Source organism: Hylobates moloch, unplaced genomic scaffold (assembly GCF_009828535.3).
Source record: "Hylobates moloch isolate HMO894 unplaced genomic scaffold, HMol_V3 SCAFFOLD_1, whole genome shotgun sequence".
NCBI classification, from domain to species: Eukaryota; Metazoa; Chordata; class Mammalia; order Primates; family Hylobatidae; genus Hylobates; species Hylobates moloch.
The window spans coordinates 11,358,578-11,385,986 of record NW_026652276.1 but is presented as its reverse complement, the minus strand read 5'-3'; the positions used below and the strand labels follow the sequence as shown (position 1 = coordinate 11,385,986).

The 27,409-nt window shown below is 42.8% G+C and overlaps 1 protein-coding gene and 1 long non-coding RNA gene across 6 annotated transcripts in view; one reads left to right on the top strand and one right to left on the bottom strand.

The window, feature by feature from the left end:
• The window catches only part of SP140L (SP140 nuclear body protein like), a 60,632-nt gene extending 36,856 nt beyond the window's left edge, over positions 1-23,776 (top strand). For 3 of the 4 annotated variants that reach the window (XM_032753993.2, XM_058437619.1, XM_032753991.2), the window contains 12 exons: positions 3,564-3,629; positions 5,284-5,364; positions 8,624-8,698; positions 9,983-10,087; positions 12,152-12,294; positions 13,470-13,517; positions 16,823-16,864; positions 20,179-20,294; positions 21,008-21,116; positions 21,419-21,496; positions 21,717-21,860; positions 22,852-23,776. In XM_032753993.2, the coding sequence (XP_032609884.1) occupies positions 3,564-3,629; positions 5,284-5,364; positions 8,624-8,698; positions 9,983-10,087; positions 12,152-12,294; positions 13,470-13,517; positions 16,823-16,864; positions 20,179-20,294; positions 21,008-21,116; positions 21,419-21,496; positions 21,717-21,860; positions 22,852-22,950 (1,106 nt within the window). In that variant the 3' untranslated portion in view covers positions 22,951-23,776. The remainder of the gene's footprint in view (positions 1-3,563; positions 3,630-5,283; positions 5,365-8,623; positions 8,699-9,982; positions 10,088-12,151; positions 12,295-13,469; positions 13,518-16,822; positions 16,865-20,178; positions 20,295-21,007; positions 21,117-21,418; positions 21,497-21,716; positions 21,861-22,851) is intronic. The other variant, XM_058437611.1, reaches the window with a different exon arrangement.
• LOC131383266 (uncharacterized) lies at positions 9,753-21,466 on the bottom strand. Of its 2 annotated transcripts, none has more exons than XR_009213161.1 (4): positions 21,401-21,466; positions 20,990-21,102; positions 17,810-17,980; positions 9,753-10,040 (listed from the first exon to the last, which is right to left on the bottom strand). It is a non-coding gene; the product is annotated as an uncharacterized LOC131383266 (long non-coding RNA). The 2 variants fall into 2 exon arrangements; XR_009213163.1 differs by lacking the exon at positions 9,753-10,040 and adding an exon at positions 14,085-14,361.
• Positions 23,777-27,409: the final 3,633 nt, after the last annotated feature.

Sequence of the window (27,409 nt, the reverse complement as noted above, 5' to 3'; positions counted from 1 at the left end):
CCTCCCACATGAAAATTAAGGGAGCTACAATTCAAGATGAGATTTGAGTAGGGACACAGACAAACCGTATCACTATCCATATATACATTTTTTTTATCCACTCAGTAACTCATGGTCAAGTTTGAAACATTTCAGAGTTGCAGACATCAGTACCCTTCCCCCTCAAATACTTCTGCATGCATTCTTTTTTTAAGATAAAATTTACAGTGAAATGTACAAGTATTAGGAGTACCATTGGATGAGTTCTTATAACCACACTTTTCTACACCATCAAAATCTTTATCAAGATACAGAACATGATCATCACCCTGGAAAGGTTCCTTAGGTCCTTTCTGGTGTATCTCCACCCACTACCCATCAGGGCAATCACTACTCTTTGTTTTTCCATGATAACTTAATTTGGGTTTTTAAAAAACTATATAAATAAGGTTTTACAGCATGTTCTCTTTATTGTGAGATTTATTTCACTCAGCATGTTTTTGAGATTCATCCATATCATGGGATGTATCAGTAATTTGTTCGTTTTCATTGCTAAATAGTGTCCATTGTCTGAATATACTGAATTTTGTTTATAATTCTCCTGATGAATGTCACCTCAAGTATTTTCAGTTTTTTGCTATTAGGAAAACTCTCCTCAGCACATTCTTGTAGAAGTCGTCCTGTTTTTTCATATCTCTTATCTAAATACCTAGGAGCAAAATTGCTGGGATATAGAGTAGACGCATCAGTTCTTTCCCCTCAAGACCCATGGAAAGGATGGTGCAGAGCAAGCCCAGGTGGGTGGTGCACTCACAAGCATGTGCTGCAGTGGAGGAATGCTTCACTGAGGAAACCCATGGGGTTTGCTAGCTAGGCGACTGCTAGCAAACCTGCCCAAACCTTACCTCTGAGGGAGATATTATCTTTTTAGCTGGAATGGAAGCAACTCACCTCTGGGGATATTAAGCAAATCTCTCCTGGGGACATCTCCTCTGGAAAATTTCTAAGGAGTGAGATGTTCTCCACTTTATACTGGTCAGGGAATAAATTTGCCCTATAATCTGGAGGCTACCTGATCTCTAGCTTCCAAGGCTGCTTGCTATTCTGACATCCTTGAAGTAATACCCTGATACTGTGAGTACAGAAATGCCATGGAGAATAGCTTCTCAACAAATTCTTCCCACATTTTTGCTTCTGGCAAATTTCCTCATGAAGACACTACCCCGTCAGCCACTCTGATTAATTCGACCCATGGGTCCAGATACATCTGATTTGTTAAATGTTGTAGGAACAAATTGCAAATGTAGGTGCAGTGGCTTACTCATGTTATCTCAGCACTTTGGGAGACCAAGGCAGAAGAATCACTTGAGGCCAGGAGTCCAAAAACAAGCAAAACAAACGAAAACAAGCCTGGGCAAGATAGTGGGACCCTGTCTCTCTACACACACACACACACACACACACACACACACACACACACACTTCATAAACCATGAATGCTTTAGGTCTTTAGGTCCCTTATGACCCGCTGACCACCTCTAAGGTACAAGTCACCTTACGTGAGGGAAGCAAGTTAATACCTGGCTTCCATACAAGAAGCACAATCCCCAGAGCACAAAGGTGCTTGAAGAAGGGAAGTGTTTACAACTGTTGAGCTTCCCTGAGTGGGATGTACATTTGTCAGGGGGAAGGTGAACAGTGCCTCCTACGTGGCTCCTGGATGGCTGTAAGCCTTGGAGTTCCCAGTTCTGTTCGTTGTGTCCAGTCCTTGATTTGTTTGTGTGTGTGGGTGGGAGAGGGTGGGCATGTGGGGGCACTGCTTGAAGACAGTCTATCCAATCTATCCTCTTTGTCCATGACACCAACCAGGTAACAGTCACCCCCCCCCAACCGCCCCAACAAATGACTGAGAACACGGGTAGGGACAATGTCTAGAGGGGTCTATGTGGGACCTCAGAAGCTGGGCCCAGCCCCTGCCGTCTCATGCCTGGTGTGGAGAGGCTGACTCTGCATTCTCAGAGGCGGGAGCACTGGAGCAGGGTGTTTTCCTTCTGGACAAAGGATCCAGGGTAGTTCTGAAAGACAGATATCACCAGTGCTCCTGCTTCCTCCATACCTCCTAGGGTTGGAGGTGTTCCCGCCTTAGATCTCTGGATTTTTGCTCTTGCTTCACTGCTGCAAAATCTGTCTGTACCATTCTAACGGCTGTACCTTCATCTTTTTCTCCTAATCATCTCCTTTTCTCACTTAGATCTTCCATCCACAAAATTAGATACAAGTAGAGCAAAAGCATTTTCATAAAATGTGTCTGGAGTGAAATCTGAATCCCCTGGGCACTTTGAAGGCTGTGCCCACCAGGCTGGTAGGGGAAAGAATGAGGCATCATCCCTAGGAATGACCAGGGTCACAACAGAATCCTGAAGTTTCAAGATAGGTCTACAGAACACTCGCAATCCCCACCACTTTTGTCCTGGTCACTATCTGGGAAGGAGATGATCCCTTTCTGGGGACTGCTCCCTTCAGTGAGCCTACTGCCCTCTCATAGTGTGCGGACAGGAGGAGATGAGGGACAGTCAGAAAATCAGTGCACTGTGGAGTCACTTTTCTGATAAAGGGCACATCAGACTGCAAATGGTCCAGACGGCCAGATTCAGGACACTGATGAGTTTCTGGGGTCACAGTAGCATTCCTGGAGTCAGCTGCTCTGCAGTCTGAAGGAGGGCTGACAGTGTGGAGGCACTGCTATTACTTAATGAAATTATATAGAAATTCTATAATGATTATGTAATTACATAACGAAAACTCTGCATATCAGAGTTCAGAATATCTCCCAATTTCCAATACAGAATATTATCCACCACACCATCAACCTCAAGGAGGATGTCCTCTCATTGCACATTTGAATTTGCACAACAAACACTTGAAAAAGGAACAGCAACAGCAGTTTCATAACACATTTCATAATAGGCGCCTGCCACCACATCCAGTGAATTTTTGTATTTTAAGTAGAGATGGGGTTTCACCATGTTGACCAGGCTGGTCTCGAACTCCAACCTCAAGTGATCCATCCGCCTCAATTATTTGGACTGAGTCATTATAACATTTTCATTTAAGTCTGTGTGTATTATCCTAACACATTCTAAGAGACTTCAATATACAATTAAATTCTGTGTGTAATTTAGAAGTCAACACTCCCCAAAGCAGAAACTGCTCTGGACACCTGCTCGAGGGGATCCAGAATGAAACCCAGGACTCCCTCACTTGCATTTGGTCCAGCCTGTCAGCTGTTTTTCTGCCCAGTCATTCACTGTAAGGTGCCAGCAAGAGTTAATTTTCAATTAAAAATGTTGTTTCAAAGGAAGGTCATCTCCTATAGTCTCTCCCAAGCCCATGGCCCAAGGCTCATGCAGAATAAAAACAGAACTGTGTACTCAATTTCCACACTACTATACTGATCATAAATAATTTTGCCCCATTCCTGTGGACCAAAGTATGAAAAAAATCTTGTATACTACTAGCATATAAAGCTCAAAGAATTATATTTATTCCTGTGTATAATTAACTTTATTCTCTTTGGTTTGAAGGAAAAAAGAAGGGGCATGGCTGGAGCAGAATAAAAAGGAGAATGCAGGAAAAAATCCAACAAAATGGTAAGTAAGCAGGCAAAGTGAAGTAGTTAGAGCTTTTGAGTTTATTAGGGCACCGTCCATTGTATTCTGGAAGGCCTGCAGTTCACGAGGGCCAGGAGAGTTCTGTACCTCCTGTGTCCATTAGGATGTAGACTATAACAGGCTGTGACAAAGAGGCCTGAGAATGCAATGGCTTCCACGAAATGGTTTCTAATGCATGTAGTAGTCCAGAGGCCCACAGTTAATAGGGAGGTCTTATCATCCTCAGTATGACTTTTTTTAGTAGCTCAAGAAATTTTTATTAATTTGGAAAAATGTTCTTAAGAGGGCTAAATGAAGAAAGCAAGGTGTATGTGTATGTGTGTGCAACTATAAAATATACATATACATATATATATAACCATATTTTATGTGAAATTTATACTTGTGAAAGTATGTTTTTATGTATCTATCCATCTTTACATAGATATATGTAATTATCTTTGTATATAAAGAGATATAAAGCTACAGAAAAATCAATGGCAGTTCATTTATAAAGATATATGCAGCGATTACATTTAGTCAGTATAATAGAGGTGATGTTTATATTTTTATTTGTGGTATTTAAGTGTGTGTGTGTATTAAAATTTTAAAAATCTTCAACTTTTATAATGAAAAAGTGTTCTTTAAAAGGTAACATACGCAAAAAGAAAAGCCTAGGAGAATATTTTTTAACAAATCACCATCTGGAGATAGCCATCCTCATCTGTGGCTATCTCCAGATGATGATGTTTTAGACCATTTTATTTTCTGAATTTTCCCTAATTATATATGTTATTTATTTTAGTCATGGTCTAAGCATTTCCTTTCTCCTAGTCAATGAAGGCTGTCTTATTTTCCAAATGATGCTCAGTTTTGAATCAGTGGATCTATATAGTAAGATTTTAGAGTCATATTGAAAATTGTTTATTTTCACCAATCATATATCTTCTGTTCTTCTGTTCTTGCCAGTTTAAGTGTCTGCCCAGTTTGTGGATGTACATTTTTGTTTGGAAAGAAAAACAAGTGGTTGCATTTATTTTAAGAATGGGTGTTTTGGGCCGGGCATGGTGGCTCACGCCTGTAATCCCAACACTTTGGGAGGCTGAGGCGGATGGATCACTTGAGGTTGGAGTTTAAGACTAGCCTGGTCAACATGGTGAAACCCCATCTCTACTTAAAATACAAAAATTCACTGGATGTGGTGGTGGGCGCCTATAATCCCAGCTACTCGGGAGGCTGAGGCAGGAGAATCACTTGAATCCAAAAGGCAGAGGTTGCAGTGAGTCGAAATTGTGCTACTGCACTCCAGTCTGGGAGACAGAGAAAGACTCTGTCTTAAAAAAAACAAAACAAACAAACAAACAAAAAACAAGAATGGGTGTTTTCAAATTAAAAAGTTATTTGGACTGAGTCATTATAACATTTTCATTTAAGTCTGTGTGTATTATCCTAACACATTCTAAGAGACTTCGATGTACAATTAAATTCTGTGTATAATTTAGAAGTCAACACTCCCCAAAGCAGAAACTGCTCTGGACACCTGCTCGAGGGGATCCAGAATGAAACCCAGGACTCCCTCACTTGCGTTTGGTCCAGCCTGTCAGCTGTTGTTCTGCCCAGTTCTATTAATACATTTTCCCCTACCTATCCCCAGATAACAGCAAAGCCGATGGCCAGCTGGTCTCGAGTGAAAAGAAGGCGAACGTGAATCTGAAAGACCTTTCCAAGATTAGGGGTAAGATAAAGTTTGTATCACTTTTCATTTGCCCTACAGGTCAATGCAAATGATGAGGTTTTGAGGAGCCTAGAACCTTTATTGTTTACTAGTCAAACTTAGTCAATTTCAGAGCAGTGAAATCTAAAAAAAGCAACCCATTAGAAGCCAGGGTTGTAAGTTGATTGTATTCATATCATAGATCTTATCTGTCCAGGTTCTAAAGTTGTTTTCCTCTGTGTTTATCTGATTTTCCGGGAAATTCCTTTGCCTTAAATTATTGGTTAATTAAAATGGCTGGACCTGGTAAATTGTAAGCCGAATACAGGTTTATTTTCTCACTGCCCTTTCAAATCCTCCTCCTAGATGAGTTATTTCCTGTCCTGAGCAAGCCCTATCGCTTTCCTGTTCCCTTTTCACAACAATAAGAGTCTCATTTCAGTAATTGAGAGTCTTTCTGACCAAGTATTAAAACTCCAATGTCCTCCCCAGTTTAAAGCACCTTCCCTCCTTCAGCCTGGGCAAGCCTTAGTCTGGAACACATAGAGTCGGGGGTGACATGGTCAGTGTCTTCTCTTATTCTGTCTTGGCCCTACCCCCACTCCATAGCTGTTGGCTTGGTCCCATCCAGGATTGGGGAGGTGAGAGAGAGGGATGAGATCAGAGTGTGGAAGTGTCTTGCCTGACAGGTGCAGCCGTGAAATGACATTGCAAGTGGTTGATGCACAATCACTAGCTCTTTCTTCCATGAGATGCTTTCATCATCAAGTCCACTGCAAGGGAAGGGGAGGGGTCAGGCATCACAGCTTGACGTATTTTGAAAGAAATAGAGCTTTACTTCTACAACCTGGATGTGAGTGAAGGGCTGAACCTGGCATAATCAGTTCCACCAACTCTTCCTATGGTCCCATAGGTGGCCTGGTGCATTGTTGTAGGATGTGGGTGCTTGGAACTTGGGTAATCAACTCAACCTACTTGCTTGGGACTTTCTCAATTTTGCCAGTGAAACTCTCATGTCCTGGGCACCCCCTTAGTCCTGGACAGACCAGGACAACTGGTCATTCTACTTGGTACTTGTTGGATTGTTCCCAACCGTTGGGACTTGAAGTGAAATTATGAGAAAACAGGAGGAAGTTGAAAACTCTGTCACACTTCTTTCTAGAGGTTAATACCAACCATAACAATTATTTTAAAATAACTTTAAATTATATTCTGACCACCATAGTATTTATTAGGGTTTGTGATAGGGTTTCAGTATTGTTAAATGGGTATTACAGCCTGAGACACAATAATATTTGAATCCTGCCTTGCTCAGCCACTCAATTCTGAGAGTAAAACACAGTAGTGCTGTATTATGAATTTGCTGGATTTAAGCTCCAGATTTTTCTGTACCAAGACCTCCGTAGACTAGAGTAGACTTCATGGTGTTTCTTTTTTCTCCCTAAAAATGTGAGGCCTAAACAGATTTAATGAAAGCTAAATCCGACATACCCACTAGTCCCAGAAAAGATGTAACCAGACAGAAACAGATAGAGAGAAAGGAAGAAATAACTCCGTATTAGCTGGACTGTTCAAGGTTGTGGCCAGAGCTCTAGTGCCAAGCCTGGCTGGAATACAGGAAGAAAAAGAGCAGCAAGGATATGACATCTGGATCTATTCTCACCGTACGGTGAGCACGGACCCTCAGGAGAGGAGGGAGGGGTGAAGCAGTGAAGAGGAGAGACCTGGAGATGTCCTGGACTTCCAGAGTCCACTTGGCATCTTGCGTGGGAGAGGAGGGGAGGAGAGCTTCTCAGAGAGCCACACCTGTGTGGCTGATGTTCTATTGCCTGGAAACCTTATCTTCCAGCGGCAGGCAGCAAGATGGAGCAAAAAGATTAACATGCCTCATGGAGAACCACATTTCCACCTCTTTAGTAGTTTTTCTTAGCCCTTGGCTATTACTATACAAGCCTCCTACCTCCCTATACAAGTTTATTAAACTCTCCTAAAGCTCTTCTTTGAGCGCCTGTTATCTTGGTTAAATATCAACAGGATGACAACTTGCAAATTTGAAACTTGTTTGATCTTGGGATAAGATGTCTATAATTAATCAATATTGGTTCCTTGGGCCATTTGGGTCTTAAATGGGTAAAAACCTGATCAGTAACTGTGTAGTCTAAAGACCAGAAAGTGGAATTATATTACCAAGCCATAGGTCCGCTTTGGGTCCGATTGGTCCTTTCTACTTTGCTGGCCTAATATGCTCATAATATGCTTAGAGTTTAGAGCACTTAGGAATAAGTAGGTTGGAAAATATTTCTCCATGGGGTCTACATGACCCTGACCAGCACCCCTAGATGGTGGTCATTGGATGGTGGACATTCAAAACAAGAAGGAAGGAACATTTTGTTTTCCTGCCTTGGAAAATAAAACATATTTGAATGATAGTAAACATTGAGATGCCCATCCACAGCCAATTAACGTGCACATTAGAGAACATCATCGGCTGCAGCGTCTGCCATGTCAATCCTTAATTACCATTTGGAATGAAGGTTGTGGAAGTCTCAATTCTACCCATTCCTCATGGTTAACCTTCTTCTGATTAGTTTCTTAGATCCTAATGTTTATTTTTTCCAAAGCCATGTGGACGAAACCCTGGTCACATTTACTATTACTTTCAGCACAAGGGTACAAATATCTTCCCTCAATGTGATATGTGCAGCATACATCTCACCTATGGAACACCTAATAGGGTTTCCCTTAACTCACAGAACTGTCATTTATTTGTGTTTCTGCTAAGAGAAACCCAAATGCCTTCACTTAATTTTGTAGTTTTGTCTCAATTTTCTCTGAATATTTTAGTTTCTGTAATGACACTAATCATCATTCTGATCTTGCAAAGATTAAATAAATTAGTAGATGTGTAAGTATTTAACATATATTATATGCCATATATATATTTCAAATATATATTTGAAATGAAATATGAAATGAAACTTCAAAATATGAAATGAACCTTCAAAATATGGAATGAAGTATTTATACTGTTGCTTGAGATATATGTGAAATACTGATTTCAATTATTTTTCTAATGTAAGAATAGGAAAATGAAATATAAAGTGAAACTAATATTAGCTATCTAATTCTTCATACCTTAAAGGCTAGGGTTTAAATCTTTTTATTTATACATTAAACAGGCTTTTGGAAAGTTACATTTAAATGGAATTTTTGAAAAGCAGCAATATATGTAATACAGCTGTTCATTTGTGACTGTGATTATATTATTCTACTTTCTCAGGGAGAAAGAGAGGCAAACCTAGAACCCGCTTCACTCAGAGTGACAGAGCTCCACAGAAAAGAGTCCGATCAAGAGGTAAAAAAGACAAGAGGAATGCACTTTCAATAACTAAACATCTAATTTCCTGAGCTTTATGCTGTATTTTCGGTAATAAATATATTTATTTAATTGTTTTATGAAGCTGTACTAACTATTGAGAAATGTATCCTATTAAGTCATTTTCCAAAATGTATCAAGGAAAGAAGGAAATAAGTTGGTGATGGATCTACAACCAGACCCCAGGGGCCCAGGGGTCACTAAAGTGCTACTTCCACTGAAATGATAAATTTCAAGGCTGAAGATAATCCATTGCTGTATAAAGGGTATAACCCGTAAGTTATTTAGCTGATCTTTCTCTGGCTACACAGAAAGCCACAGGTTGCACACTAAGGTTGAACCAGAGTTGTGGTTAGAGATCTGTGTCCTAAGGCTTTTTGGCTTTTAAAAAAATCTTTGACTGTATGATCTTGTGCTGACCACTTGGCCTTCTTTGCCTTTGTTTCCTCATCTGAGAAGCTAGAGGGTGAATTAGGCCAACCACCCTTCTTATTAGTCCATCCCAGTCTAAATAGTGTGCCCTTTTCAAAACCAGTCTCAGGACCAAGGACTGCTTCCCCTGCCCATCATGGCCTCTACACCTCTGTTTGGAAGGGCAGGATTCGCTGCTCATCCTCCTGGAGTTTTTCTTTGAAAAACTTTCACATCGACTTCTCTGGTATCAGGTTCTCAGTTCCCCACCCCCTGCCTGGTACAATTTTCAGTTTATTCTAGAGCTCCCTGAGCTCCTTTCTCAGCTGTGGAGAAAGCTGATGTTGGAGGGAAATGGCGCAAAGCAGAGAATAAAAGTAGAAGGCAGGCGCCGTCTCCATTAGGTTATCTCGTCATTAGCCTCTCCCTCCTTGACCAGTCAGTGCTCAAATGGGAGACTGATTATGGTCTCTGGCTTCATCTCTGGCTGCCTAACTGCAGCAAAACAGAATAGTTGGAGAGCGCCCATCAAATCAATGACAACAACTGTATGTTTCATTGTCATATAAGAATCAGTGGAGCTTACTACATTGGAAGTTAAAACAGTTTTACTGAAGTCTAATTTCTCTGATAAAGCATTCAATTTTCTGTGAAATTTGAAAGATGAAATTGGGGCACACATTCTGTAGTTATATATCAAAAATGCCACTTGGAAGAAAGACTTTGAAACTCTAGAGATTTATGGAATAGAATTTCCTAAGTACTCTTTGTGCCTTTATAGGATTTACCTCAGCGGGGAGGGGGGACGTGCCTTTGCAAAGTAAGACAGAATGAAGAAATCCTCTCTTTCAGCTTCCAGAAAGCACAAAGATGAAACCGTGGATTTTCAGGCTCCTTTACTTCCAGTGACCTGTGGTGGGGTGAAGGGAATTTTACATAAGGAGAAATTGGAACAAGGTGGGTTTCATAGTCTTCTTTAATTTGCAGCTCCTATCTGAAGGCATCACAGGAAGTGGTGAAATTATTTGTGTGAATTACACATCATTCAAGGAGTTTTGGGCCCTGTTTGGCTTGAGGGAAGGAGGAAGGGATCCCCAAGATGACATTTTCAGACTTTAAGAAATCACACCCATTAGATGCTGACTCGCACATGGAGTGTCCAGGGGGTACCCAAAGAACCAAAGAGACGACAGGAACGTCAATTCACAGATGGAAAATGTCACGTATTTTACTTTGAATCAGACAGAAAAGGGAAGAGGCCCTCAACCTCAAGCTTCATATTCTCTCTCCCTTCTGGAGTGCTGTCACCAAGGCAGGGTGCTTGGCTTAGGATGATGATCACAGGTTTTAACATTAGGAAGCCTGAGTTCCAGCCTTGGCTGTGCCAGGAGTGACTGTTCCATTCTGAGTAGAGAAGGGGACCTTTCTGAATGTGAAATCTTTCATCCAAGAGAGGGAACAATAATTAAAAACCTATCTCATGATGTAGCTGTGAGAATTAATTTACATATTAATGTAAAATATTTTACGATTGAAAATTATAAAACTGTCAAAAACATCTATCAGAATGGCCTTCATCTCAGACCTCTCTTAACTTGGGTCTTTGAGCACCAATTAATATAAATGTTTTCACTGTGACTTTTTTTAACAGCTTAACTGAAATACAGTTCATGTATCATGTAACTCACCACTTAGAGTATACCAATGATTTTTTTTGTATTTTCACAGGATTATACAGCCATTATTATCATCTAATTTTAGAACAATTTGTCCTTCACTAAAGAAAACCCCATGTCAATTAGTAGTCAATGCCCATTCCCACCTCACCCCAATGCCCAGCCCTAAGCAACTGCTAATCTATTTTCTGCTCTATAAATTTGCTTATTCTAGGCATTTTCTGCAAATGGAATCCTATCATACATCCCCTTTCATGACTGGCTGCTTTTAATGAGCATGATGTTTTCAAAGTTCATTCATACTGAATGTATTGGTACTTCATTTCTTTTATTGATAAGTCATATATTTCATTGTATAGATATACCACATTTTGTTTATCCATTCATCAACTTGGGTTATTTTCACTCTTTGGCTGTTATAAATAATGCTATTTTGAGCATTTATGTAACAAATTTGGTGTGAACATATTTCAGCTCTTTGGAGTGTATATTCAAGAAAGGAATTGCTGAGTCAAATGGTAATTCTATTCTTAACTTATTGAGGAAACACCAAAGTGTTTTCCACAGTGGCTGCACTATTCTATATTCCCACCAGAAATGTATGAAGGCTCCCATTTCTCTACACACTCACCAACACTTGTCATTGTTTGTCTTTTTTATTATGATCATCCTAGTGGGTGTGACGTGGTATCTCATTGTGGTTTTGCTTTGCATTTCCTTAATGGCTGATGGGGATGACTATCTTTTATATATAACTTAATTTTTCTATTAGGTAACATTTCACAATTATTTTTTAATATCAGCTACCCGTGATTGCACAGATGAGAAAATCTCTGTTCAATAATGCCCTAAAACTGAATGAAAAATGTTGTAATAGAAGGTGCACATGTTGCTAGTGGGGCCTCCTGAGCCACAGGGCACCTATCTCAGACTGTACCCCTAAGTAAGGATTCTGCCTCCACATTGCCTCCAGAGCCATCTGCAGACTCAGGTCTGGTCTCTACCCCCAGAATTCAACAGCTAGTTGGAGTCCTCTCATCTTTCAGAATCACTTGCTTTTCCTTCTGTAAGTGCTTTTGAAATGCTTAAAAGGTTGCTCTTGTTGATAACCATCACTTTCTTCATGGATGAAGGTCAAAGAAATGTGTACCCCCACCAGGAAATATCCTTAGAGGGGACTTTCAGGCTGGATTTGGGGCCTCTGAAGTCTGAGAGGGAAGGCCAGACCTTCCTGCTATTGATCTTCATCACAAATTGGGTGGCTCTAGATCCAATGTGGTGAGTGGCCACAGTCTGAGCGCCGGGAACAAAGAGGGCTCAGGATCAACTTACCCTGGTCTTACAGGAACCTTGGTGAAGTGTATACAGACTGAGGATGGAAATTGGTTCACCCCCAGGGAATTTGAAATCAAAGGAGGCTACGCAAGATCAAAGAACTGGAGGCTGAGTGTGCGCTGTGGCGGGTGGCCCCTACAACGGCTGATGGAGGTATTCCAATGACAAGGGGCCAGACCTGCGTCCCTTCTTCTTGTTCCGTAATGATGAGGAGACTGTTTATTCACCAAATATTTGTTAGGTTATAGCTAAAGCCTTGATGCCAGTGAGTTTATCCTCTCACTCAGGAGAGAGGGACCCCATATCCACAACCACACTACAGTGCAGCACACTGATGTTGTACCAGGGGCTCCGTCAGGATAGACTCAGCAGCTTGGAGGAGGAAAGGGTCGTTCTGACTGGGGTGCATGCAGACAGCTTTGTGCACTGAGAAAAAGAAGAGAGTCAATAGTCAAGCAGGGCAAGAAGACACCAGAGAAAGAATGACCTGAAAACCAGAATGCCATTAAAACAAGAACCATAGTAAAAATATTAACAGCTCTGTGGATTTAGGTGGATCAGTTGTGTACAATAAGGCACAATTCAGCAACTGGGGTTGTTTGTGGAGCACTTTAATGCCAGGCTAAGTAATTCAAATCTATAATTGAGATAGCAACAATCAGTGAAATCTTCTGAGATGGGAAATAACATTTAAAACAGTATTTTAGACAGCAACGGGGCTTTGAAATGCCTTCACTGTCTCCCCTGCTAGCAAACCTATACTCAGTCTAGAATGCTTAGCTCAAATGTTACCCTCTTCCTTATTCACTGACCTATAGCCATGGGTCCTCCCTCCCAGGGTTCCTGAGCCCCTACTAATGCCCTTTTTTCACTATTTATATTTATCCTTCTGTGAGTGCTTTTTGTCTGTAGACCCCTTTAGGTTTTCCCATCTTCATGTACCCAAGATTGATCAGAGTGACTGACACCCAGTAGCATGCAATAAGTGTGTGGTGCTTGGATAGCTCTGGTGTAGGGACTCCAGCTAGAGTGGCACTGGTGGAACTGGAAAAGAGGTGATAGATGGTATGAGATTATGAACGAAAACCTCTTAGGACTTAGGAAAGAAGCACAAGAGAAGGGAAAATGGTCCTGAAAATGATTTTCTGGCTTCTATTGATTGGAGTCTAGAAGCACAGGTGAAGAAAGGGAGATGGTTTCTCATTCAGACACCTTGGGTTTGAGCTGGCAGTGGAACACTCAGAAGTATTTAGGAAGACGTTGGAAATGCCAGACTCACAAAACAGAAACACAGGCTGACTATGTACCTTGGTCTTTTTATCTTTCAGGAAGGATCTCTACCTAATCCTCCAAGAATATATTACAGGAACAAAAAGGTGATTATTACATAATTTTCTACAGATTCTTGTCACATAACTGATTTAACATGTACAACATCTTATTTTATGGAGTCTCCAATTGGGTAATTATAATTAAGCTTTCACCTTCTCCACTTCCCACGTATAAATTTTTTTAATATATGCCTTCAGAGTTGCTACTTTGAATACTATGTGTATATAAAGCTAGGTCCTCTTTGCATTAAACCGTATCAGATGGAGATGCTGAGGAGCCATCAAAACAAACCTCCTGAATGTGTTTCAGCAATATAAGCAGATGTTCCAAGAGTATCAAAGTTGGAAAATCCAACACGGTCATGGAATACCTAAAAATATTTCATAATAAGATGAGAGTATCATCTCCAACTCAAAATCAGAATTTTTTCATTGATGTTATTTTCTAACTTTTGTGAAATTGATAGAGCAAACATTTCCTCACAGTCACTTGAGACATGTTTGAAACCATATATCATTTCATGAAATAGGTAGTAAAAAGAATATTTCTTTTCTGATCTTTCACATCTTCTTTCACCTTCCAAAAAAAAATGTACACACAGATACACAGAATTCTTTCTCAATGGGAAATCATTTTCCTTTGTCAAGGTGGTGCCATTGGGGAGGAAGATCTCCAGAGGCAAACATATTTTACAGGAGGAGCTGACCAGGAAAATCTTTTATGTTGATGCCACCGCTTTGGCTCTACCAGAGGGACTGTGCAGACCTGCTTTTTATCTGTGAAAGTGATTTTTCCTTCACTTAAAGAACGCAACAAACAAATAGGTTAAGTGCAGTATAGATTCAGGACAAGGTGATGGTTTTTCCAAGACTGGGTATGAATGAGAACCTGAGGAGGGGGAAGAGAAAAATGTCATCCTTATGCACTTCAGGTAGAAATACGCATTCAAGACACTCACAGACTTCTAAAACAGCTCACACATAGCTAGCCACTAAGCTTCATATTCCACTGGGAACCTGAGATCCAGGACTTTACATTATCTGATATACTGGCTGATTTGAATTCTCAGAAACTGAGATGTTTCATCCACTGGGTTTCCTGAAGGAAAACTGTGATGTCACCTATTCAGTGAGTACACTAAAGACCAGCATCTCTACATTTCCCCAGGTGCCAGGAGAAACTCAGCCTGGATGACCCAAATAAGCTGACAATTTCTGACTAACCGACTCTCTCCCTATTCAGGGGTGCAACATTTAGCAGCAACGAGCTGCAGTTGCCTCTATATGTTGTGTCTCCTCATGGGGAGAACAGAGGTCCCCCAAGTGGCAGATCCAGGATCCATTATCAACTCCATGGGTCCTCTGTGCCTCTCAGAGCTTCTTTTGCTTGCAGAGCCACTTGGCTTCTGGAAACTTCAGTGTCACTATCAGTGCCACATGATAGTGTCTCTGCTCAGGCTCATGACAAGGGCCACATAAACCTTTTGGTGGTAGCTGCGGTGTTGTAAAACAATCTGATATACTCACCCAGAATAATCGTTGTGTGCTAATGCTTGCTTAAGAGACTCCAGTAATTTTTTTTTTCTTTTTGAGACAGAGTTTCACTCTTGTCATTCAGACTGGAGTGCAGTGGAGTGATCTCAGCCTCCCAGGTTCAAGCAATTCTCCTGCCTCAGCCTCCCAAGTGGCTGGGATTACAGGTGCCCGCCACCACACCTGGCTAATTATTTGTATTTTTAGTAGAGACAGGGTTTTGCCATTTTGGGCAGGCTGGTCTTGAACTCTTGAAACAGTATTCATTTATTCACCCATTCAACATATACTTATCAAGCACATGCTAAATTCCAATGGCCATTACAGAAGATTGACCTCAAAAATCATTTCAGGCTAGGCATGGTGACTCAAGCCTATAATGCCAGCATTTTAAGAGGCTGAGATGGGAGGATGACTTGAGCTCAGGAATTTGAGACCAACCTGGATACATCATGAGATATCATCTCTACCAAAAAAAAAAAAATACCCAGGCATTGTGGTGCATACCTGTATTCCCACCTACTCAGGAGGCTGAGGTGGGAGGATCACTTGAGCCTGGGAGGTCGAGGCTATAGTGAGCTGTGATTTTATCATGGCATTCCAGCCTGGGTGACAGAGTGAAACGCTGTCTCAAAAAGAAAAAAAAAAGATTGTTTCAATTTTATCATAAACATGGATGAATTACAAATGGGTGGAGTAGGAGATTCTAGGCCAGTCAGAGACGCAGTCAGTGACAAGGTCACCTCTCAGGTGCTTGTGCTTTAGATCACACTTGTTTATAGCCTCTGTGCCCTGGGCTAGGGACAAAAGCTGAGGCTGCCTGTATCCCAGAAGTGAAAGGTGCCAACTCCTGCAATGGATATCCAAAAGCAATCTAAATAAATCTAGTGGGTTACCTCTTAAAAGACAGTCACCCTGACATCTTCTTGTGATTTGGATAGAAGGGAGAGCAGGAGACTCTCAGGAAGAAGAGCTGCAGCATAGAGGACCTTGGAGGCATTTTATCACCAGGGCTGTGTCCCTAGGGGAGCTGCAGAAAGCAGTGTTCTTCTTCTCTGGGACACTTGCATGGCCTCTGGGACTCTGAGCCCTGTGGTCCCTGGAGGCTGTGGGGGATAAGTCCTCAGCCTGATTATTATTGCAGCTCCTCTGGGTGGGATGACACAAAGGCCAAGTTTAGGAAATGTGCCTGAGGGCCCCTTGGAGTAAGAGGACAAGTAGAGCTTCTCTGACTTGGCCTGTGCAAACTAGGTGCAGACTCCCTGCAGGGAATGGGACTTGCATTGGGCTGAACAGTAGTACTTGGGCACTTTTTCTTCCCTCAGTAGATATATAGGTCCAAAAAATCAGACATGAGGTAACGGGAAGACTGTTTAAAAAAATAAAACTTTAGACAAAATAAATTTAATAGCATTTATTGGAGCAAAGAGCAATTCATGAATTGGGCAGCACTCAGAACAAGAAGAGGTTCAGAGAGCTATGCTGCAGCAGCCCAGACAGTGAGGCCAACACAGGAGTAAGTTAGAGAAACTGTATTTAATGGGTTATCATAGAAAGATGCTAATTAGAGGTAGATGGCGGATTCTAGTTGGTAAAGTCTCTAGTTTCATTTTACTGTTTACATCAGGTTTCAGTTTGCTTACATAGGAAATTAAAGCACTGGAGCCACCCCAGCATACTGGCCTTCATCTCCTCCCAATTATTTTTTTACAACTGGTTCCTGAATCCCTTCAAAGATGACTATTTAAATTTAAGTAAGTGATAGATGGAAACAATGCATTCAATACTGTAAATCAATCTTTCTGTTTTTTCAACAGAGAATACTGAAGTCTCAAAACAATAGCTCAGTGGACCCTTGTGTAAGTAAATTCTGAACTACGACCCCCAGAATATTCCACTCCTTTCTCCAGGCATATATTCTGTGTCATGACTGCTGTTGCCTGAAACGTGTTCAGTCTCAGTTGTAGTGTGTGGCTGTGTGAATTCAGTTGCATCACCCAAGCCAGGTAGATGTGCCTGGGCCTTGAATGTCTCGCAGTGTGAAAGCACCCTTTCCATCTGTTTCAGTGGAAACCCTCCAATATCCTTACTTCCTTATTCCCTTGGGTAGTGAGTATGGGAGGCTGAGCTCTAGACCACTGAGGTCTCTTGAAACAGAGCTTGAAGTGGTAATGGGTAGGGCTGGCCTGGTGATTAGGGGGAAGGAGTAAACGTGAGAGGATAACAGCATTCTCAAGTAAGGGGTATGGATGAAAGGGAAAATCCCAAAAATGCACTCCAAGGTGCAGGTAGAGCTGAAGATTGTCTTAAGCATCAGCCAGAAGGAACAGACCAGGCCAAGCTATTATGTTTAAGGTGTGGAGCCTGTCATTAGTCCTGTAAAGGAGTACATACAGGACTAGAGGTCCTTTACAGAGCCCCTATGACCAGTCTTAGGGACGCCATTAGGGTGCTGAGCTGGTTAGGACTGAAACCATCACGACCTAGCAAATCCTGAGGCATCTTAACTCAACTGCTTATCTGGTGCTGAGTACTATGCAAACTTTCTGATCCCTTGGGCCCCATCCATTCTCTGCTTGCTATATGACTGCCTGCTTTGGGTTCTGCTGAAATCATGGATGAGTTCTTTCTCTAAATGAAATTCTGGTTTGCTCCTTTTCCTTGCAATGAGATGCCAATTTTAGGCAAGGTCACCTTCTTGCACAACTCCAGGGGGCAGCACTCACATAGAATATCATGCAATAGCACTGACACATGATACTTAACAGAGGAGGGATGCTCAAATAGTTTTATACACACCTTACCTCCAAAGCAATCCTCCAACAAGATTTAGTCCTTATCCACACTGATTTTGATGCCTGGCCAACTAAGGGACTCATGAACGGTTAAAACAGCCCTCGAGGTCAGTGTTTGTGTGGCTGATTTTGTATGAGCTTGACACGGAGGTTTATGTCTCACAGCCCACAGCCAGATGTCTGTGGGAAAAAGAGGAAAACAGCTCCAGCAAAGGTTAATAATTTTTCCAAGGCCAATAACAACATTGATTTATAATATCCCCATGCCTCCATAACCAGACTTTGCTCAGGCTGAGTCTCAAATTATCTTGCATCTTGGAGTCACCTGAAGAGCTTTAAAAAATATTGTTGCCTGGATCCCACTTCAGGGAAATTCTAAATTCATCAATCTGGACTATGTATGAATTGAACATTAGGATTATTTTAAGGTCCCCAGATGATGCTGATACATAGACTTGCCTATTCTGTCACCTAAAGAAGAATACCAGTGCCTGTGCCTCAACCCTGACCCAGTGATTCAGAATCTCTGGTGTTGGGTTCAGGACATTAGCATTTTATATACTCTCCTGAGATGAGTCTAATGAACAGCCAGGCCAACAACCAAAGAACCAGAGGAATCAAATCTCTTCTTGAAAAGATATGGGTTTGGAGAAAAAAAATGGCAGATAGGAGGCAGGACTAACTTCCACCTCCAACTCGGACAGACGGAACAGCATGTTGAGACTCACATTGTGAACATTTGCTACAAGAACCACCACAGGAACATTCCAGCAAAAGGAATTCACAGACCCTTTGAAAGAAGTGGCTTGCCACTGCAAACTCTGTGAGACAGACAAAAAACTGTGAGTTCTCAAAGTGTGAGAGGGAAAAAGTCCACCTCTGAACACGTATCCTCACTGGGGAAACTGAAAATCCAGATCACGGGAGAAGGATTTCACCTAACCTAGAGCTGAACTGAATTTAGAGAGCTGGGCAAAATATAAAAGTAGAAGTAGCAGCAGAAAGAGCCCTGTAGGTACACCACACAGGGCCACATGGGGGCTGCGCTCACGAACAGAGGAAACAGTCAGTGGCTGTGGAGGGTGGGCTGTCCCCTGCTTCCAGAGGGAGAGTGTGATTGGCTTGTTTGAATAATTCCATGGCTGGCAGGGAAATGAAATCAGCTATTCAAAAATAAGCAGAAGGTGCAGGCGGTCCTCTTGATCAGAAGTGTTGGTAGGAAACCTTATCTGCAGGAGCAGAGCTGGCGGAGGACTTGTAGATAGACCATTCTAGGCCATCCCAGTGTTACCAGATGTCCAGGCTGCGCATAATATTGAACTCTAATTTTAGTCCTTACAGCATTTTTCCCTTGAACGGCAAAGGGCTCAGTCACAGACTGGTTCTTTGTCATGAATACACATGCATTGTCTACAATACAGCACATATGTATTGGTCTCTATATTTGCTCTATAAATTCTGTTGGTTTTTAATGACTGGGATTTGCTCCACAACACGTGGATGCAAATACTATCATATTTTAACTTCCCCAAATGAAATTAAATCTGGCTAAAGGTCCCACATATTGAGACTTGTGAGAAATGGAGAATTAGTTGATTTCCCATTCCTTTTATAGAACAAAGCACCAGATCTTTTATGGGCCCAGGAAATGAGGGGAGGGCCTCCATCTTCAACACTGTATGGTTGCTGTTACCATGGTCCTTGGTCATTAGAGATAACACCTTTGCACCTTACAATCCAAATTAGCTAAGTCATGGGAGATCTTCTGCCAGGCTCCTAGAGGTGAAGAGCTCTGTGCTCCCTGTGGCCCACCTGGTCATCTGTACTCACGGTCCTTCCTCCTCAGAGGTAGGTGCACAGCCCTCTAGGCACAAAATCTGCAGCCTAGGAACCCCTAACTAGGCCCACTCTTCAACTCATGGGGAACTTATGGCCAAGAATATGGGATGTGATGATATCTTAGAAGGTTATTCCATCATATGTAATTCTCTGGGTCTCCCTTTCATGAGCTGATTTGTAGTATAGGCAAATGGATTTAACACTTTACTTCAAAACCTGGTTTTATCTGCAGCATAATACAATTATTCAGATTCCTGTAAGATCATCCTCTTGCTTTGTTGCTAGTCTTTCTGTGTCATAATCTCTGGTTTTATAAGGAAAACGTTTTTATTCTGACATATACCCCTTCCTCCTGAACTTCGCTGCAGACCAGGATTTGTTCTGAAATCTCCATGCCATGCTTTTCCTTCATATCTCAGGCAGAAGCATACGCCTGTCCATGCAGGTTCACACAAAGGCAGTGTGTTCTAGATGCCCAGAGGGGTGGCCTTCCTGAATCTTGCGGTTCCCAGTGACGTGGACACTGTTTTACCTTCTAGATGAGAAACTTGGATGAGTGTGAGGTGTGCCGGGACGGAGGGGAGCTGTTCTGTTGCGACACTTGTTCAAGAGTCTTCCACAAGGACTGTCACATCCCGCCCGTGGAAGCTGAGAGGTAAGTGACATGCAGGTGCCTCTCTTTTTGTCCTTTAATGGACCTTGCATCTGCCATGCGCACTCTCCAGCAGAATGCCTGCTTGTGTCTAGATGGGGAAGGAGCAGGTTCACTGGGTACTGGGACTCAGCAGTGTGATCCAGAGAGCAGTGGGACATGCTGGCAGCAGGAGGTTAATGCTCTCTGTGCTCTCAGGGACACCTCCTCTGATATGCTGAGGCCAGTGCTGGGGACCTTTGCCTACAGACTGGTCTCATCCTTTCCTTGAAGTTTTGCAGTAGGGTCTCCTGTCCCAGGGAGTTGAGGAAAAGAAACACCAGTTGTTTATATTTTGTACTTACTCATACAAGACAGGAAGCACGGTCTCAGGCTGATGGAGGCCCGAAGTCCCTGGAGCTGAAAGCCCAGTTTCTGACACTCAGACCTAGCAGGTAGGGCTCCTTGTGCTCCCAGCAGCTCAGACAGGGAAAGGATAGTCCACACTCACAGTGACACCACGTTTGTGAGGCTTCCCTCCCGCTGCTACCACTGATGCGAGGGAAAGGCCAATGGCTGGAGACCTCATGTGCAGTTCTTGGATACTCTGGGAGGTGTTCCCCTCCCTCCCATGACTGAGCCCATTAGCCATTCCTGAAGGAAGACAGTGGCAGCCACAGGAACGGTGGTCATTTCCAAGGTCCCTGCCCTCTGCTCACCCATGTCCAATCTCTCAGGACCCCGTGGAGTTGCATCTTCTGCAGGATGAAGGAGTCTTCAGGAAGCCAACAGTGTTGTCAGGAATCTGAGGTCCTGGAGAGGCAGATGTGTCCTGAGGAACAGATGGTAAATCAGATGCAAATCCCAAGCCTTCTCCTTTCCGCTCTCACGTGAGAATCATGAATAAGCGCAGGGGCAGGGGAATGTACCAAAAGGAGCCTGCTCTTCCGCGCCACATTTCAATGGCACTGATAGAACACCAGAACTTGTTTGCACAAAAAATAACTCAGCCGTGACATGTCTGTTTCCAAGAGCCACACATGTTAGAGAAACTTGTGGAAGAAGGGTGTGAGTCGTGTGCTCTGTCTCATGCGTGTGGGCTCATTCTCTCCAAGCTGCTTTTCACTTACAGCCTCTTTCTTTTGCAGAAATGTGAGTTCCTCCTCTTGAAAGTCTATTGCTGTTCTGAGAGCTCCTTTTTTGCCAAGATTCCGTACTATTATTATGTAAGTAACAACAGCAACCCATGATTACAGGCTGCCATGACATTACCTGACCCTGAAATGGGCCCTCGTGAGATTTGTGATCTTAATCCCACGGGGCGAGAGCACACGCTGTCGTTAGTTGCCTTCACCTTGTTGTATTTCTGCTGGATTTTATGGGAATCCACAGAAGGTAGACGTTGAACTATGCTGGTAGCTTTTCCACTGGTATTGTTGTCACCAGATTAGAGAGGCGTGTCAAGGCCTGAAGGAGCCCATGTGGTTGGATAAAATCAAGAAAAGGCTGAATGAGCATGGTTACCCCCAAGTGGAGGGGTTTATACAAGACATGCGCCTCATCTTCCAGAACCACAGGGCCTCTTACAAGGTAGGTGGCTCTTCCCGCTTCCATTTCATTGCTTTCCATCCTTCCCCTCATTTTCTGGTGTCTGGAAAAATTTAGTTTCCCTCATCCTGTAATAAGCTTGCACGAGCAAGGGTTCTGGAAGTGATTGATTGTTTTCAGTGCAGAACTTAAGCTCTTCTTAGCAAAGAAACAGTGAATCAAAAGGTGTCCCTGCAACCAGAATCCCAGGTCCCTGAGAGCTCCTCCCCCACCTGCCCCAGAGGAGACAGGAGCTCAGAGAGAGCAGTTGAGTCCTGCCTGCTGCAGCATATAAAGAGAAGAGAATTTCATCTTAAAGTGGTATTGTGCTTCTTATCTGCCCCCAATCCCAGAAATCCCAAACTCCAGATTCCTTTGCATGTGAATAGACCATATCCCAACAAGGACTGCCAGCAAGGAGTAGAAGTGACAGAGAACGGAACAGATCAGTGATCTTACTTTATACCCTTCTACTATCTGAATTGTTGAAAGAACCTAGATTGCTTTTCTAACCCACTGAAATAAGCAACCAAAGCCAAAGAAGTAATAATCCCAACTGTGGAAATGATTTCACTTTTCTGCCCTGTTAGTAAGAAAGGATCATGCTGGTAAGAAACGGAAGTTACTCTTAGCTGCATGAGTTTTCAAGTTTAACCTGGTTAATGTAACTTAGGGTGTTTAAGATAAGAGTCCTACTTAATAATAGTGTATTTCACACTTCAACATTGTTAAGAGAGTAAATATCAAATGTTCTCACCACAAAAAATGATAGCTCTTTGAGGTGATGAATATGTTAATTAGTTTGATTTAATTACTCCACATAGCAGTCATAAATCACAACACTACTTTGTACTCCAAAATACATACCATTATAAATTGTCAACTTACAGTTTTTATTTTTTAAAGACAAGAGTCCTGATCATTCTCAGTTGAAAGGTATCTAATGACACTAATGATTCAGAACATCATTTTTGTCTTTATTACTTTTTTCCAGTATAAGGATTTTGGCCAAATGGGACTTAGACTGGAGGCTGAATTTGAGAAGGATTTCAAGGAAGTGTTTGCTATTCAGGAAACAAATGGAAACAGTTGACTGGTTTAGTGGATGCTGAAGGCCTTCAGGAAATATGCCACTGGTTTGCCACTGACTTCAAACTGAGATCACTTGGGAAATAGTACATGCAGGGAGGGGCTTTTCTCTGAGCCTCCCTCATCTGCCCAAAAACAAATCCTCAAAAGAAATTTGATCATCATGAATCCCATCCCCAAGAATCTCATCAACCAGGGAAGAGGAACTGAGATCACAGGGAAGGAGATTGGAGGTGATACCAGCACAGATAGACTCTCGCCTCTTCTGCTGAGGTTTGCTCCAGACAACATTTATTACTCACAAGACCTTTTTCCTCTGTTTTTTTTGAGACGGAGTCTCACACTGTCACCCGGGGTTGGAATGCAATGGCGCAATCTGAGCTCACTGCAACCTCCGCCTCCTGGGTTCAAGTGATTCTCCTGTCTCAGCCTCCCAAGTAGCTGGGATTACAGTGCCTGCCACCATGCCCAGCTAATTTTTTGCATTTTTAGTAGAGACGGGATTTCACTATGTTGGCCAGGCTAGTCTCGAACTCCTGACCTCATGATCTGCCTGCCTCGGCCTCCCAAAATGCTGGGACATGACAGGAGTGAGCCACCATGCCTGGCCACTTGCAAGACCTTTTATCTGAAAACCAGCCAAGCGTTATTCACGACATACTTCTTCCCTTCACTCTCCCACATCTGTGGCCAACTCCCTGTCAGAACCCCCAAACCCCCGTTCTTTTCGATAGCTCACGATGGCGTATGAGTGTCAATCATCTGACTCTTCTTGGAGTCTCATATTTCGTGGAACTCCTGTGCAAACATATATTATTAAAATTTTTTTCCTCCTGTTAATCTACTTATGTCAATTTAATTCATTTGTAGCTCAGCCAAAGAACCTAGCAGGGTAGAGGGAAGCCATTTTTCGCTCCCCTGCAAAGCGGTTGGCATCCTGGCACCATCTCCTCTTCTGGCCAGGTCTTTTCATCCCCAGCTGCTGAGTGGTGGCTGCTGATGCCAGCAGTCCCCAGAGTATTACCCTTGGTTAAATGGAATCAGCTTCACCTGGAAGTGACGCCCCGTGGCCTGAGGCTGGCCCCTTTGCCACAGAGCAGGACCAAGGGTGTGGTGTGCGGCTACTCTGTGCTCCCAGGTATCAGGCTGGAGCTAGTCTCCAGCTGTTGCCACATCCTGGCTTAGCTTTTGCCCACATGATGAGCTTCCCCCACTCCCTTCTGAGCAAATGCTCACCATCAATTTCTTGCTTAAGGGACTTCATCCCAGAATGTGCTTCTAAGGAATGCAACCTAAAGTAATGGCCCCAGGAAGCAAGCTCTGAAGACAGGATTCTGGAGTTGGATCACTGTCTAGCCCAGTGGTGCTGGGTGGAATATGGATAGTCCCAGAAGTGCTATCACTAAGCAGTTGCCCAAATTTTCACCTGTACTAAATTGGATGAGCTGCAGGTCAAGCTATTTTAGTACAGCTATGTACTAAAATAGCTGGTACGATTGTCTGGCATTTAAGAAGTGAGGAAAAGTAACTATAAGAAATATGGGTTTTGGTGGGTATTACTAAGTGCCATTAATGTCTTGAAAAGGGTAAATGACAGGCTTAGATCTATTCATTGCCAACCTAAAGAGAAGAGACGCTCGTACCTGGAGCTGGAAGGCAGACAGCAAGGAAAGTCTGGTACAGGCCTGATTTTATGAATCGAGAACTTCAGAGAACACTGAATTCTAAGCTCAGGATGGTCTCTTATGCCAAAGTCAAGGCCTTAAAACTCAGCATGGGGCTATCTAGATAGATGTACATGAGAACTTTGAACTCCAGATGCCCCTCGAACCTACTGGGTTTGCAGAAAAGTCTTTCTGCCCCTTGTTGGAAGAGACAGCTACCACCCCCACCCAACTCCCGATTTTTCTAGAATGAAGACTGTGTAGAGACCACTCGGGACAATGCAAGTGAACAGTCATGGGTAGGGCGGCAAAGTGAAGAGAGCGTTTATCCTCCGAAGGAGCTGTAGGACTGGCCAGCATGCATCAGCAGGAGCAAGGAGATTGTGTCTGGGAGTGGATCCTGGTCCAGGAAGGGTGAAATATGAAACCAGATAAGTGAGGATTATTGACAAAAGGGCATGCTTCTCTACCACAGAGTTTAACTAGCCTGGCATGGGCCAAAGGTGATGATTCTGATATACTTCTGGGTGGCTCCTAGAGACTTAGTATAAGCCATGGTACACATTAAATCAAGTGGAAGCAGAGATACCAGAACTACTGTGGCAGAGTCTGGGAAAAGGGGTCCCAAGGATAGGGAAGTTGGTGTGCTAGAATGACTCTGTACTCTACAACTGGAGAATCCATCCATCAGGCAACCGAGTTCCTCCTAGGGAGGACACTACTAATGTGTCTCAGACACTAACTAAGGGGAGAAGGAATGCACTGCTGAGGGGGCAGCACATCCTTGAGAAGCTCAATGGTGGCTGTCCCCTGCAGGCTGGAATAATGCAAGGGATGTTTTATAGAACTGGATCACCCAGTAGTGAGCAAAATGATAGAATTCCAGAATAACAGAGGCCAAGTAGCAGCATTTAACTGTGAGGGCAAGATAAAGTAATTTCCCTAACAGGCATGAATGTTAGAGTGACAGCTGGGAGGCCTGGTCTGTAGGTGTCCATGAAGATGGCTAGTAGGACATGCTGTTCCTCTAGGCAAGACACATATTGCTTTAGACATATAATCAAAAGAGATTGGAAATCGATGAGCAAAAGGCTGAGGTCAGCTATCTAAAGGCAAAGTCTTAGACCCCTTGCCCAGCTTCCAAACCTCAGCCAGTTCTCAGTGGAATCCAGAACTCACTGATGGAAATGAGGGCAGTTTCTCATAAGGAAGAACCTTGTAAGTGTGCACAGCACTGATTCCCTCAAGTTCTCGTGGGAGGGCTCTATGGCCAAATTTTTCGAGTAACTCACATGCTGGGGAAAGGAAAATACACAGATCTTTCAAGGGATGTTGAGTACAATGTCAGAGTTGATGCTAATCCCTGGGGACTCAAAGCCCTGTTGTAGCCCCTGTTAGAGTAGAGTACGTGGAGGTGAGGTAATGTCCATCTCAAAATGGGCACTCTGGATCCACAAAGCCACCCAGCAATCATTTCCCCATTTCCTGAGTGTATAATCAGGATATACATTCATACATACATCATAAAATATAGCAATTGGCTGACCTGGTTCTTTAACTTCTGGTTTCCTAACCCATGAAATAACAATGACTGTCTTAGGGAAGGCCAAGCAGAAGCCTCTGAAACTGAAGTTTCATGGTGAAAAAAAGTAAGTTAAAAGCAATATCACATTCTTGGGGAATGATAGAGATTAGTGCCACCTACAAAGACATGAAGGAGGCAGGGGTTGTTATCCCAGTTACACTTCCATTTTAATTCAGCAGTCTGCCCTCTGGTATCTCCTGGTGGTTCACACTGCTAAATGGCTCCTAAAACTTAACCAAGAAGTAGCCCCAATTACAGTTGCTGTGCCAAACGTCGTATCTTTATTATAACGGGTTAGCACAGCCTTAGCAAGTGATATGCAACTGTTAATATGGAAATGCCACTTTTAAAGGATCCAGCAGGATGTAGGTTGAGAAGAAATTCACATTCTCAAGGATTAGACAACAGTTACAGTCTTGCTCCAGGGCAAGGTGAATCCTGCTCTGTGTTACAATATAGCCTTTCTGGACACTCTGCAATACATTGCATTGGTCAACTGTATTGATGACAGTTACGTTCATGGGCCTGATAAGCGAGAAATGTTGACTATTCTGAATGACTTAGTAAGTCATAAACACTGCAGATGGTGGGAGAAAAACGTTACAAAGATACAAAGATATGCCATATAGTTAAGCTTTCAGGGCTTCAATGGTCTGGAGCGTGTCAGAGCATCCCCTCCAAAGCTCCAAGCTGTTGCACTTCATACCTCCTACCACTAAGAAACCCAGAGCTTGGTGGTCCTCTCCAGGTGAGGAGAATCACCGTAGTTGACATTCTGATGAAAGTGATTCCAGGCTTTGTAATGTGGTTGTGTGTTTGGGAGGCAGGGAGTGGGGAGGCAGTGGGTATACCATCTTAAATGAAAATGTGCTAATCAATGTTTTTCACTTAACAATATAAGATGGACATTGACACATCAGTAAATACAGCTCTACATCATCTGTGCCATACCTTTCATTTATCCTCAAAACTGAATGACAGTTGGCTCTTTAGTTATTTTTGGTTTGGTAAGCATAGTAATTTGTACTGAGAGGCAGCACAGGCTAGCATTCAGGAGCACAGCCTCTGTAAGTAGAAGCCCAGTTCCTGCACTTCTCCACTTGCTGACTGTGTGTCCTTGGGCAAGCTACTCATCCTTCCCCTGTACTGTTTCATCTGTAAAAAGGAGATACTAGTAGTAAATAGCTCACTGGATTATTGTGAGGATTAATGAG